This window comes from Mirounga leonina, unplaced genomic scaffold (assembly GCF_011800145.1).
Source record: "Mirounga leonina isolate KUSES-001 unplaced genomic scaffold, KU_Mleo_1.0 Mir_173, whole genome shotgun sequence".
Lineage (NCBI taxonomy): Eukaryota > Metazoa > Chordata > Mammalia > Carnivora > Phocidae > Mirounga > Mirounga leonina.
This window is the reverse complement of record NW_023270447.1, coordinates 83,367,084-83,380,970: the sequence shown is the minus strand read 5'-3', so window position 1 is coordinate 83,380,970 and position 13,887 is coordinate 83,367,084. Positions and strand designations below refer to the sequence as shown.

The window sequence follows — 13,887 nt, the reverse complement described above, 5'->3', positions numbered from 1 at the left end:
GCACGTCGGGCACTGTCAGAAAGCTGGTGTGACCATGAGCCGAGGCTGGTAGGATGACCAAATGCCTGGCTTTGCTGCAGTGTGAGGAATGGAGTCAGGGAGGCCTGCTGGGAGGCTGCATGGTCTTCCAGGCAAGAGACAGCAGTGGCTTTGGCTCGGGTAGTGGTAGTGGGGTTGGAGACAAGTGGACAGATTTGGGGGTAGTGTTGGGGTTGGAGAGAAGTGGATGGACTTGGGGTTGTGTTTGGGGTTGGAGAGAAGTGGATGGATTTGGGGATTGTGTTTGGGGTTAGAAGTGGACAGATTTGGGGGTAGTGTTGTGGATGGACTTGGGGTTGTGTTTGGGGTTGGAGAGAAGTGGATGGATTTGGAGGGTTGCGCTGAGGATGACTGGGTGGGGGGTGTGAGGGAAAGAGGAGATCTGGCCGTGGCCTCCAGGCTTCTCACTAAGGAAGTTGGTGTTGACTGGCAGTTAGGATTGTTCCGGATCCAGGGAACGTCCAGGTGGTAGGAGTCTTGTGAGGACAGTCACCAAGGTCCCTGGAAACTCCTGCCTCTTCTCCTTTGCTGTGGTTAGGAGAGGGCCTAATTGGATCCAGAGGCCAGGGGCAGTCCTTCCCAGCAGCTGCTCTCTGGAGACGTGTGGGTCTGTGGAACGGAGGGGCAGAGGGCTAGGCAGTCCCTTCTCTGTGTCTCAGCATTCTCATCTGGATAATGGGGGCGTAGGGTGGCCTGGCTGCAGGTCAGCGCAGGCGGGGACGTTCTTGTCACCCCTCACTTACCAGCTGTTCCTGCTTTCCAGCGGTCAGGGTGAGCCCCTGCCACTCCCGGCAGCCCTCTGTCATCTCCGACGCATCTGCCGCCGAAGGAGACCGGTCGTCCACGCCCAGCGACATCAACTCCCCTCGACACCGGACACACTCCCTCTGCAACGTAAGGCCAGCAGCAGCAGGGCCGGGGCCAGGGGCCCCTCCTGGAAACCGCAGGGCGGCGGGGTGGAGGGGTGAAGACCTACCCGCTGTTTCCTCTCGTCCACCCAGGGAGCACTCTGGCGAAGGCATTTCCTGGTCTGTTCTTTTTGCAAGAAGAGATGGATGTGGGGCGAGAAAGAAAGGAGGCCTGTTTGCTCCTTGTGTCCGGGAGGGCAAGAAAAACCCAGAGGAAGGCAGGCCTGGGTCGGCTCAGGGTCTGCGCAGCTCGGGACTACCTCTGGCGGGGTCCCTGCGTCTGGGACCGTGGGCTTCTCCTCCCAGCTGTGACCTTCCAGAGCCCAGGGCCTTACCAGTACTTCATTTCCCCGTAGACCCAGCTCTCAGTCCTTCTTCCAGGAGTGAGCCAGATTTTTTTTTTTTTTCATTTTCCAGGAGTTTGGGCAAATATTTCCTCTAGAGAGGCGTCCCGTGAATTTGTTCTGTTTTTTCGCTTTGCTTATTTAATCAAAGGCATGTGGGCGCATGCCTTTTTTGATGGCATGCTGGGCGCCAGCTACCAAGAGGTGCAGGTCCCTAGCCACCTAACTCTTGGTGACTGGCGGAGCCGCCAGTCGGGCTCCCAAGGAGTGAGGGCACGAAGGTGGGTCAAGCGCCTGAGGACAGGAGGACGCCGTGTTGAGGCTCCAACAAGAAACACCAGGGAGCGGGCTGTGGAGGCCACTGTATGGTTTTGTTCTGTCCCACAGCTGATAATATGGAGGGTTCCCCTGCCATGAAGACCGAGACACCATGGAGTTAGGTCTTCGATTGCATGAGAAAGCTTTCTCAAAAACTCAGCTAATGTATTAACCAGCACGATTGATAATGTAAAAGAAATGAGGTGAATATAGTGGGAAAGAAAGACAAAATAACTCTTACGTGCCGATGATATGATTATCTACCTGGAAACTCAAGAGAATAACCTGTAAAACTATTAGAACCAATAATGACCAAGGACATGAACGGTACTGGTTGAAAATCAATGTATAATAATCAGTAACTTTTCTATATGTGAATAACCATAAGGGAAACATTTTTTCCCGTCTACAATAACCATGAAAAGTAGCTAAAGACTACTAATAAAAGTAGTAAAGACTGAACTTAAAATTAGTTGCCTTCGCCTGATGACGTGGGCAACAGGGATCACTGGCCCAGGGCCTTATCCCACCCAGTCGGGATGCGGAGAAGGCCGCTCCAGGCCTGAAACCCACTCAAGGCTGGGATTCTTTTTCAACTTCCTTAAAGCAGTTTGTTCTTCACCAGTGCTCAGGACAGAACCCCTGTGACAGAGGCTGTCTTGAATGACAGAACCAGGGCGAGGAAGGGGGCCACTGGAGGGCCTCTGACAGCTGTCCTCTGGTTCTCAGGGCCCACTGTTGAGCTGAATCTACAGCCAACAATGTCCTCCTTGTTAGCACGGGCTAGAGACCTAGGGGAGCCACGCACACCCCAAATGAGAAGACCTTCCCAGGGGCCAGATTTTCTCTTCTCATGGTGGGCCCGAGGGGGCTCGGAGAGCCAAAATACTGCTGGAAAGTCCATTCTGCAGAAAGGTTCTCTAAAGGCCTCTTGAATTGCATTTGGCCTAGCCTCTTGCCGGACTTGGCCTTGACACATTTCAGCTGCTACAGGTGGCAGGTACAGCCTGTTTATTTCCAAGATCACCTTACACAGGGCCCTGCTGCCACGACCTGGGTGCTTTCATAAGCCTGTTGTCTGAAGACAGCCATTCCACTGGGCCCTGGCCTCATTCTCTTCCCCATGAATTTGGCAAAGATGGCCCTGCCCAGAGTAGACCTGTCTTAGCTGCCTGCCAGATGGGTTCTGTTTGCAAACCTTGGGATGGGACTAAAGACTAAACTACCATTTGTTCCATCCTTGCCCTCCCTCAGCCACCTTCATCCCCCATTTCAACAGATGGGCACACAGGTAAGCCAAGAAGAGCCTGGAAAAAGCAGAAGGTAACCCTCTGTTCTCAGGCCTTTGACCTGGCACAGCAGGTCAGAACAGCCCAGCCTGGACTAAGGACCTGTCCATCTTATTCTCTGGCCACTAATTTAGAGCAGAGGTCGGGACTAAGTGTAGGGAAGTTGGAGAAGATGGATGGACTAGGGCCCAAGTGACATACTTTGTTTTTTCCATGGCTTTTTTGCCTGCAATTCTGGAAACAACTATCAGGGGCCTCCCTTGTAATGACTTGTGATCCCAATGATCTGTTTGCACCCCCAGGCAGTGCACCCAGATTCTAGGACATAGTGAAGGCTTTTGCACACCCACCTTTGCATGCCCACCGAAAGGAGCACTGGACCGGGAAGAAACAGTCCCAAATTGGAGTTGTAGCTCTACTGATTATTAGTTCCATCACACTGGATTGCCTGGAGCCTCTCTGTATCTGTAAATCAGGCCCATGAGGCCTGCCTACCCCTCCACAAAATAAGAGATGCATTGAATTGTTTGTGGGGGAAATTAGAAGCTACCTAGTCTCCCGAGTCTTCCTGTCCTGAAATTCTTTATTTTTGTGCTTTTTTTCTTTAAAATTATATTTCTTTATGAGCAACACCAAGTATAACCAATCTCCAGTTCCAACTTGATGGACCACTTGGGACAGGATCTTAGAAGTCTTCAAGTGACTGATTTGTTGGTCAGAGGGTGTTGGGGGTCAAGATGTCTGAGCAGGCAGGAGAGCACCCCAGGACCTCTGGTCCAGGCAGCATCTCAAACCCCAGGTGCCATTGTTGAGCCATCTGGGAGTGTTTGCTTCAGGGGCGGGGGTGGGTTCCCCAGTACAGAGGTAAGGTGGTTCCTAAGAGATGGCTTCCTTCCATGGAAGACCCCACTCTCCATGGGCCACCTCTGCTCCCATGTGTTGTGTGTCCCTGCTGTTTCATTTCCCCCCTCTTTTTTGGCTACAGGGCGACAGTCCCGGCCCAGTACAGAAGAACCTGCACAACCCCATTGTACAGGTAGGTGTCCTTCCCTGGCCACTTGGGCCCTCCCATCATCCCATTGTAACTATGACTCCCCCTGCCCCTTGTTCCCCTGGGCTCTCAGCATCCCCACTTCCATACTTGGGACACCCAAGGCAGAGAGGAGTTTAGCCACTCCCTCAGTCAGTCATGGTTTGGTGCCTGAGCCAGGCTCAGTACCTGGTTTGCCCTTCCCTGTCGTCTTTCTAATCTGTGGACCTATTAAGTGCATCACACATCTTCCATCCTACTGCCCTGGTGAGTATCTTCTGGCAGCCAAAGGCTGATGACCCAGGCCATAGGCTCTTTGGGCCCCTTGCTGCAGGAAACTGTTCTTTATTCATTTTTAACATTTCAGTACCCTGTCATCAGAGTGAGGAGGGACCACAGGGAGGAAAACAGGAATTGAGAGTCAGAAGCGGGTCTCTGAGATCAGCGGTCTAGTCCTGGGGTTCCCAGATGCTGGTCTAGGCACTGCTCATCTGCATCAGGGTCCACCAGGAAAGACCTTTCAAATGCAGATTCCTGGGCCTTTAACCCTGATTCTGATCTACCAGGTATGGGGTGGGGCCTGGAATTCGGGTAATTCTGATGTGTTTTGGGAACGATTAGTCTGACCTCCACCTTTTGGATGGAGAACACTACCCCGCGTCTTTGATTGTAAAGCCCCCCTGTAGACACCACCCTCAGGCCCTCAGTTACCTAGACAGGAGCCTATTCCCATCCTCACTGTTGTCTCCTCAGAGAGGCTGGAGGAGCTCCAAGAGTCCAGGGGTAGTGACATAATTAGGCCTAGAACCCAGGCCCTAGCCGCCCCCCCCCTCCCCCGCTCTACCATGACCAGTCCTGCCTCTTATCCAGGGCCTTCAGGTCTGGGGTCCTTGCTCTTGGACAGCACAAAGCTCAGGGTTCTCCTTCCTCATTTTCCGGGCTCCCCTGGGGTCCCCTTTTTCCCACAGGGACTTTTCCACAGGAAATTTGTACCCTTGCTGCAGGGTCCCCGCAGACAAGGGACCGAGCCAGAGCCCGGTGCGCAGAGGCGCTCCTGCGGGCCCTCGGGAAGCACCCCAGGGTTGTGGGCAAGCCGAATTTAAGGGACAGTGGCAAGTACAGCAGCAGCAGCTGGGGGTTACTGCAGGGTTATGATGCGCAGGCACTGCTGTGAGCGTGGTCGACCCCGCTGACACCCTCACGACTGCCTTGCATGGGTCCCACTGTTGTCCGGGAGAGCTTCCACAACGGGCCCAAGTCGGCTCCACGAACGAGGGGGGGGGAGGCAGACCCTGGCCTCTTACGCACCGGTGGCCCCGCTCCGTCACCCACCGGCTGTCCCTGTCCCTTCCACCGTCCCGCGTCCCCTCCACCGTCCCGCGTCCCCTGCACCCAGCTCAGGTGGCTTTGTTCTTCTCCCTCCACCCCCGCCGCCCGGCCCGACTCCTCAGTCACTAGAGGATCTTGAAGACCAAAAACGGAAAAAGAAGAAAGAGAAGATGGGATTCGGCTCCATCTCGCGCGTCTTCGCCAGAGGGAAGCAGCGGAAGTCCCTCGACCCCGGCCTCTTTGATGGTACCGCCCCTGATTATTACATAGAGGAGGACGCGGACTGGTGATACCCGCCTCCCTTCGCCTGCCGCGCGCAGGCGTGTCTGTGCGTGTGGACGTGCGTGCGAGCGCGGGGCGGGGGGTGCGGGCGCGCGGCGGGGCGTGCGTGGCGGGGCGTGTGTGCGCGCGCGCGCGCGCGAGCTCCCGCGCACGTGGGTGCTGGGCGTGGCCGAGCGCGGGCCCCGCCCCCTGCGGCGCCGCCTCTGTAATTGATGTACATACTCCAACCGTGTGTGACTCTGTCAACTCTCTGTCGTCCTCAGAGCGATACAGTTGTGTTGTTAATCTGGGTTTGTTTCTGTTTTTGTTTCTTTTCCGTGTCTTTTTTTTTTTTTTTTCTTTTTGTTCGGTTCGTTGGGGTTTTTCTTCCCACCTCCCCCTTTCCCCTCTCCTCCTCCTTTTTATGAAACTTGAAAACTTGAAGGACTGCTGTGTATTTGTAAATAACAAAACTATTGTGCACTCCGTGCTTGTAAATGTCCCTTGTCCAAACTGCTACTTCTGGAGCCCGTCTGCCCAAGGATGTGGTCTGTTTTTGATGTTCCCCCCCTCCCCGCCGCCCCCTGTCCCCCGGTGTGAACGCACGGGACCAGACCCTGTCCCCCACCCCCGGGGCGCCCGAGTCACTTAAAGCGCAAGCTGCCCACGTGGTCAGGGTAAGGTCCGCTCCCCGCCAAGACCCGCGAGCCCGGCCAGGACGGGCCTTGCCTTGGCTCGGGCGTGCCAGAGGTCAGACGGGCTCTTTTTAACGGCCTGCCAGTTTTTAAAGTGCGTTGCCATTTCTTTCTTTATGGGAAAAAAGAAAATTGTTCCGTTTAACTTATTTGCACAAACGCAGAAGACTTGCTCTATCTAAATTATTACATAAATATTGGATGTATATTTTTCCATGGGGTGGGCGGGAGGCGGGTGTTTCTGTTGACTTGTCTTTATCATGCTGCTGCCAAACTGTGCAAGGTAGACTTTAGGGGTGGCCAGAACCCAGGGACCATTGGATTTCAAAGCTTGCTTTTTTCCGTTCTTCCCTCTCTCTCTCTCTCCCCCATTTTTCCGCCCCTGCATGGAAGTGCATTCCACCTTTCTCTCCCCCCTCCCCATAGCTCCTCTCCAGGCCTTTATGTATCTATTTATTTATCTTAAATAAGGAACACTGACCTCAGTGAGCGGAGGGTCACCTTCTCTTGGGTCTGTCTTTTGAGGGAGGTTGAGCACAGAGTGAGACAGCCAATCACATGACCACAGGGACCCTCGGCCTGAGTCGGTGCCATGAGGGTCCTCGAGAGGCATAGGTTCTTCCTGCAGCCGTGTCTGTCTCATCCTTGGTTATTCTGCATGTCGGCCAGGCAGGTGTCACTGGGGGAGGTGCCCATCTCAAGGGAAGGGCTGTTGGGGACACAGTGTCCAGCACCAGAGCCTCTCTGCCCTCCCCATTCTGGTTGGTTCCTCCAGTCACACTTAACAGAATCTCTCAGGATCCCTCGGGCCCTGTCCTCCCCCTTGTCACAACAGCCTGAGCCTGCTCACCCTAGGAGTGACAGGCTGGCAGGAACATCTGTCTGCCTATTTGGGGAGCAGTGTGGGCCCCAGTGAGGCTTCACCAGCAAAGGAACCGTGTGCATTGTAACGCCGGGTGATGGAGATCACGTGAGCTTCTAAGCCAGAGCCTCCTAAGGCCTAAAACTAGCTTTCCCTTTTCTTTTGACCTGTGAATTCCGCCCCTCCCCCACTCCACCTTAACTACTAACACAGCTCAGTTCACCCACCCTCTGCACAATAGTAGTTGCGCTTTCTGCTAACAGTAACGTTTTTCAGCTCTTAATAAGAAAGGAGATTTGAAAGTGCTGGAGCGTCTCTATCAGAAGGATAGGGTATTTTGTCCGAAGTCTCTAAAACAAACAAAAAAACACCAGTAGGCTGTTCCCTTTCCTTCTGACTTGGTGGGGTGGTTGGGCAGGAGAAGGCAGGGTACCCTGCCTAATAAGGATCTTTCTGGCCTCCTTGGGCTAAGCTGTTCAACCGAGCCTGGCGGTGAGGGAGAGCGGCCAGACCTGGCATCTTTCTCTACGGAGAGAGATTTTAGAAAATACTTTTCTCCCCCATGAATTTTTTTTTTCTTTTGGTTTTTATTGTTTGCCCTTTACTTATGACAAAATAAGATTGCAACCACTCCTGGTAATGATTTAGTAGTTCCTTTTCATTTCAGTTTTTGTAAATTAGGAGATAAATCTAAGAGTTACTAAGGATGATTTATTTAAGAGAACTACGTCAAATAGCGAATGAGTAATGGGTAAATTAGATGAAAATAACTTTTCCCATGGGAAAGGTTTCTCGAAGGCATGGATGCAAATATAAAATATAAAAAAAAACTAAATAAAGCTTATTTTAAAATATTATTGAATTCTATGTTATTTGATTGCTTCTATCTTGCTCCGGGTGGGAGGCAAAGCCCGTGCATGACCTGCTCCTTGGAATTCCAGGGCTGGGTCCGGAGGGGCTGAGAAAGCTGGCTGAATTCTGGGCCCATGGCGGGGCTGAGGCCAGGGTGGCCTCCCAGAAACCTCTCATCTTGGCCGCCCCGACTGTAATTTGGAGGAGCTGTCCGCATCCAGGGCTGCCTGTGGTCCTAATGCACCACCTCCGAGCCTGGCTCCCTGGCCCTGCGTTGTCCAGCTCAGCAGCCCCAGTCAGCTTTCATCTGCTTCCCTCTCCCCACCGGCACTCCTTCCAAAGGCCCAGAAAGTGCGCCTGTGAGTTTGGGGCATGTTACTTCCTGCAGACCTCACTGGGCCTCTGCATCGTCCCAACATCCCACCTTCCCTGGGGACAGAGAGGAGCTTAAGAAAGAAATCGAGGGAGCCACAGGGCTTTCCTGATAAAGTTTGTGTGGGCCAGGCTTTTTCGAGTCCCATGAGATCCCCCGGATGCAAAGCCTGGGCCTCCCTCCAGTGAAACTCCACTTGTGACCCAAGAAGAGGTCACCCTGCCTACCCCAAACCCTGATCGTGGCCAGCACCCTCCACCTCTGCCTCCCAACTTAAAGACAAATCCTCTCCGGCAATAAAACTGATGGAAGACTGGCCTTTAAACCCCCCCATCGTTTCTGCTGGAAGAAAGCTCAAAACTCCGTGACCTATATAGACCGTGCCAAGGAGTTGTAGAGCTCAGGACTGCAAGGAAACTTAGGGACATCTACTCTTACAGTTCTCAACCCAGCCACATGTTAGAATCACCTGCAGAGCTTTTGAAAACAGTTACCAAGGCCAGGCTATAGCCCTGAATCAGAGCGTAGTTAAACCTTCTCTGGTAACTCTAAGGTGTAGCCAGCATTGAGAACCACGGGGCTAATCTGAGGCTGGCAAATGGCCCAAGCACACATACCACTGCTTTCCTATACCTGGCCTCATGCAGACATCACCAATCGATTGAAGAGCCCTTCCTACCCAGCCCAAAGTGGCCTCTGATGTCTTCACTTTACAAAGCCTCAGACAGCCACTGCCAATCCGTCAGAGTTGGTATACAAGGAGAAAGCCCATTTGCCAACCTGAAACTAGCCCAACCACCCCACCCCCACTGGACAGATGGAGAACACTTTGGTCCAGAGCCCAGTGACTTGGCCAAGATCCTAACTGTCGCTCCTACAGTCCTGTAACCTTTTCAAGGACTGGGCCATACCTATTCAAATCTTCATAGCTCTACTCAAAAATCATACTACCTCCTTTATCTTCTTTGAGACCTTGCCCCAGATGGCCCAACTTCAAGTGGTACCTATTAGAAATTGAAGTAGGGATGCCCAGGGGCCGGTGTACAGACCCACAGGTTGTGCACTACACTACTCCAGAAGGCACTACTGTGTAAATGGTGCCCTGAGTTGTACAGTGCACAACCTGCACGGCTGTACTCAGTGGGCCTTCTGCGTGCTCTCCCACCCGTGCTGGCAGGCTCCAACAGATGTAACCTAGTAACATAATAACAATAATAATATCTAACATTTATTAAGCACTTACCAGGGGCCACAGTCCGTGCTGAGCACTTTACATGCATTAACTCAGTTAACCCTCCAACAACCTGTATTTTTGGTGAGAAAACTCAGGTTAAGTAAATCATCCAGGGTCAAGAAGCTAGTAAACAGTAGAGCTGGACTTCAAACCTAGGGAGCCCGTAGTGCCCTGACCACCATCTGGGCAGTGAGGGGGTGGCCCCGGGCAGGGGACATCATGGAAGCCTCAGCAGGGCCAGGTTTACGCCTCAGCCACCCTTAGCCTCTGGCACAGCCTAGCACTTCCTTGCTGGTGTGACTGCATCTATTCCATCAATTCTGTCAGTCTTTTATCTGCTGGCCCAGGAAACCCACCCCCAGGGAAGACTGGGGAGGGCAGAGTAGAAACGAGCTGCTGGCCTGCACTAGCCGTTTGGGGCACAGAGGTTTGCCTCTTCTTGCCCTGCTGTGGGGCCCCTCCCTGCACCAGAGCTGCTGGGTTCTCGGGGTCAGCTCTGCCCCCGACAGGAAGTGGGGGTCCCGTCCAGGGACCCGGGAGCCGCCCCACGCCAGTGCCCGGTGGGGACTCACGGTGCGGTGGGGCTGTAACATAGGAGGTCACCAGCCAGCTCACCAACTTGCGTTGTAAAATATCCGCGGGGCCTCTCACCCAAAAACCTGCATTTTCGCAGAACCGGCCTCACAAACACACCCCCCCGTCCCCCACCCAGCCCATCTGCTCTGAACAAATGGCTCTTAAGTTTTTTCAGTTCAAACCCCACTAGGTGGGGCCAAAGCTGCCATCGTCCCCCACCTCCCACCTGTTCCCATTTTCGAATGGAAAAAGAACTAAAAGAACTTGGTGGTCATAAAGAATCAAGAGGGAATACATGTCATTAACCTTATCTTATAAGAGGATTCGTAATTTTATATTCTAAAAGAATGCCCTATAAGCATAAAATAACTTAGGAGTTTGGTCTTGGCTGTGTGTTAGAATAGTAAGTACATCACCAGTGAGGGGTCACTCTCCAGTAAGTCTTGCTGGCAGCGAGGGTATGAGAAGTTCATACCTGAACCACGGCTACATGGTCTCTTAAAGCCCAGTTACTGAAAGATACGCAAATGTGCCACGCTGCGCTCTGAGGGCTAGGCCCACCATCCCCAACAGACAATCCATGAGAAAATCATCCCAAGAGGATTGGTCTTTAAGAAGTGACCACTGAAAGCCTTGCCCTCTTCTTCCCGAAAATGGCAGGACTTCCCAGTCCCCAGCCCGTCCCCCGGGGGAGCCCTGTGACATGGTCAGGCTACGCGCAGAAGCCGTGCTTCTCAATCCGAGTCCCCGGCAAACACTAGCTGACTGCTGGCCGGTATTAACTGAGTTTCAGGTTTGTCTGATTTTTCTCTTAATGGATTACCAGGAAGTGACAGTTAATTGCACCCAAACAGGAGACTCTCTGAAATTGCACGCCATGCTCCACCTGGAGGACCCTTGCAGCCCACCAGAGGGGCCAGGCCAGGCCTGGATAAACACCCCAGCTCTGGTCCTGCATCTGATTTCGAGCAATTTGTTTAACCGTGAGCCTCAGCGTCCTCTCGTCTATGCTGTGGGCGTCATAACGCTCGCCTCCTCACAGGCTCAGAAGTGAGAGCTGACTGTGTTTTGCAGCCTGGAAAGGACTGGCCGCATGGCTTGTGTTCCCATGACTTGAGTGGATTTAAGTTCAAATCAGAGCCAGGGAAAACATGTGCAAGCAGCTTGATACACATCCTGAGCCCAAAGGTGACTCGATCCAAACAGGTCCCCCACGGGTAAAATCTGGGCCTCAGGCTGTGTGATCCTGACATCACTCCAGCTGTGTGCCCACTCCCCAGAGTCCAGATTCCGTTCCAGTGTGGCTCTGTGAGGGACTCCGGGCTTCTCTGCCTCAGAACCGGGAGGCTTTGACATGTGTGCCCCCAGAAGCCACCAGCCGTGACAAAATTCGTTCTAGATTCCAAGTAGAAACATACTCTGTGCTGTGGCTAATACAGAGAAATTTAGACCCTGGGAAGCAATTAGGCTGCCTAAGCCTGGGTTCTTGAGGTGAAAGCCCCCAGGTCACCCCGGGGAGGTATATGTATACGGAGACAGGTGTCAAAACCCAGGGCCAGCCTGGCCTCGAAATGAGGCCTGCCTCCAACTCTTTGCAGATACTCACTCATATCATCCTTCCAACAGCCCTCCAAGATTAAATACTGTCAGTACCTCCATTTTATAGATGAACAGACGGAGGCACAGAGAGGTGAAGTTGTTGCCCAAAGTCACACAGCTAGGAAGAGGCAGAACTGGGTTTCAACTCCAGCCATCTGGCTCCAGAGTCCGTGTTCTCAGTAATCATGCTCCGCAGTCTCCAAGCTCTCGCCCGGGGGGCAACTGATCAATAGGAAGCTTCAGAGAACTTGAGAAAGCCTCACTAGCCAAGCCCTGTGCAGGCTAGCTCTTCGGGGCTCATTTTTTCTACCCAGTAGAGGAAGAAATTGGAATGAGTAGTAGTTTTCAAACTGTGTTCCATGGAACACTTGGGGGTTCCTCAGAGGCCCCTCAAGAGGTTGCCATAGCTGGTGAAAGAACTAGCAGGCAAGGCTCCAGTCCTACCTTCAGCCAGAAGAAGCTCTGCTCTTATGTGTTGCACATTGGACCTCTATGTCCATTTGAAGGATCCCATGCCAGACAAAAAAGTGAGCAAGAAAGAAAAAAGAGAGAGAGAACCACACATAGATCAGTAGTGGTCAGACCTGACCATGCCTTGAGTTATAAGGATACAGATTCCCTGGCTCCATCTCATAGCTACTAAATCAGGTCTGGGGGTGAGACGCTGGGATCTGTGTTCCACACAAGCTCCGCGATGTGGGCTCATTTGGGGGGGAGGTCGCACGGGGCAGTAGCCGAGGGCAGCATCCTGGCCGTGGGTTTTAGCACAGACTTGCCATGGGGAAACTTCCCCTAAGGGACCGTGATAAGGGAGGTTGAGGCCACCTCCCTGGGGCAGCTCCAGGGTCCCCCTGTGAGGGAGGAACGGCTGCCGGGGGCCTTTGCTAGGCCCTGCTGAGCAGAGAGTGGAGGGGTCTGGCCTGGCACACCCGCTGCCTCCCGGGCAGCCTCAGAAGCCCGCAGTAGTACCCCTGTTAGAGTCACAGAGAGGTTCCTGACTTTCCTAGAGGCACACAGCCAGGAGGTGGGGGGACAGAAGTCAAGCCTGGCTGCAGGCCCAGTTCTGAGCGTGCTATCCACCATGTCAGACCTCGCCTAACCTGCTTCTGCCAAGCATCTGGTGGACGCTGGCCTTGGCCTGGGGCCAGTGGCCCCATGGACACCAGATGATGGGCCCTAAACTGGGAGCAAGACTGCCCAAGCTGTGCTCTGGGGAGCAGTCTGGAGTGGAGCTGCTGCTGAGGGAGGGGTCCCGGCAGGGCTCTGCCCAGACCCTGCCCTCAGGCTCCTAAGGAGGCCCAGCCTTCAACCCAGAAGCCTTATGACCCAAGCCCCGCGGAGTCGACAGGCCCTAGCCTGGCTCTGGACATCCTGTTCCCAGCTTGGCCAAGGACTCGCTGTGTGACCACGAGCAAGTCGGTCTCTCTCTCTGGGCCTCAGATTCCCTCTAAAACAAACCAGGGCAGTGGGGGCCTGTGGAGCCTTACAAGTTCCTGGTGTCCCTCCCCCAGGCCACCTCCCCCACCACGCTCACTGCCCTTCACCGCAAAGCTCCAGTTTATTTCTCTTATAGATATGATCTCATTGGCACGAAGGGTTCGCAACGCCAAGGCAGTGTGACCCCCATGGGTTAGGTCAAATCTAAGCTGCAGCCTATGGGCTGCCTCAGGCCTCCTCCTGCACCCCCCATTGTGGAAAAGCCACTCCCCAAGGGCACCCCAGACTGCCCTGCTCACCCCTGCTCTGCACCAGAGACAGCTGGCCCAGGTCTCTTCCCTCCTCACCCTGGCAGAACAGGAAAGCCTGCAAATGGAGGGCCAGAGCCCCTCCCCGGGATGCCAAGCACAGCCCCCAGATGAACCACAGCAAGACTACTCCCAGGGGACAGCCCTTTGCAGCTTGCAACGCTTTTTCCCCAGGCAGATTAAGGTCAAGATTAAGGGGGTAGCTTCTGGGCAAACTGTCTGGGTCCAAACCTTAGTCCTGACCATTTGCTACCTGGCAACCTTAAGCAAGTTACCGAACCTGGCAGGGTCTTTGTTTCCCCATGTGTACACTGGGGACAGCAAGGCGCTCCCAAGGGGTGGATGCAAGGAAGAAACGAGTTACTGCATATAAAAGGCTTAGCTTGGGTAGCAGTGAATATAAGCCACAATGATGATGACAATGACGATGACA

General features: G+C 53.7%; 1 protein-coding gene across 2 annotated transcripts in view; it reads left to right on the top strand.

Annotated features, from left to right (window-relative positions):
- Positions 1 to 13,887, top strand: part of KAZN (kazrin, periplakin interacting protein) — a 1,036,992-nt gene that overhangs the window by 989,173 nt on the left and 33,932 nt on the right. For both annotated transcript variants that reach the window (XM_035019741.1, XM_035019742.1), the window contains 3 exons: positions 803 to 933; positions 3,884 to 3,934; positions 5,380 to 5,503. In XM_035019741.1, the coding sequence (XP_034875632.1) occupies positions 803 to 933; positions 3,884 to 3,934; positions 5,380 to 5,503 (306 nt within the window). The remainder of the gene's footprint in view (positions 1 to 802; positions 934 to 3,883; positions 3,935 to 5,379; positions 5,504 to 13,887) is intronic.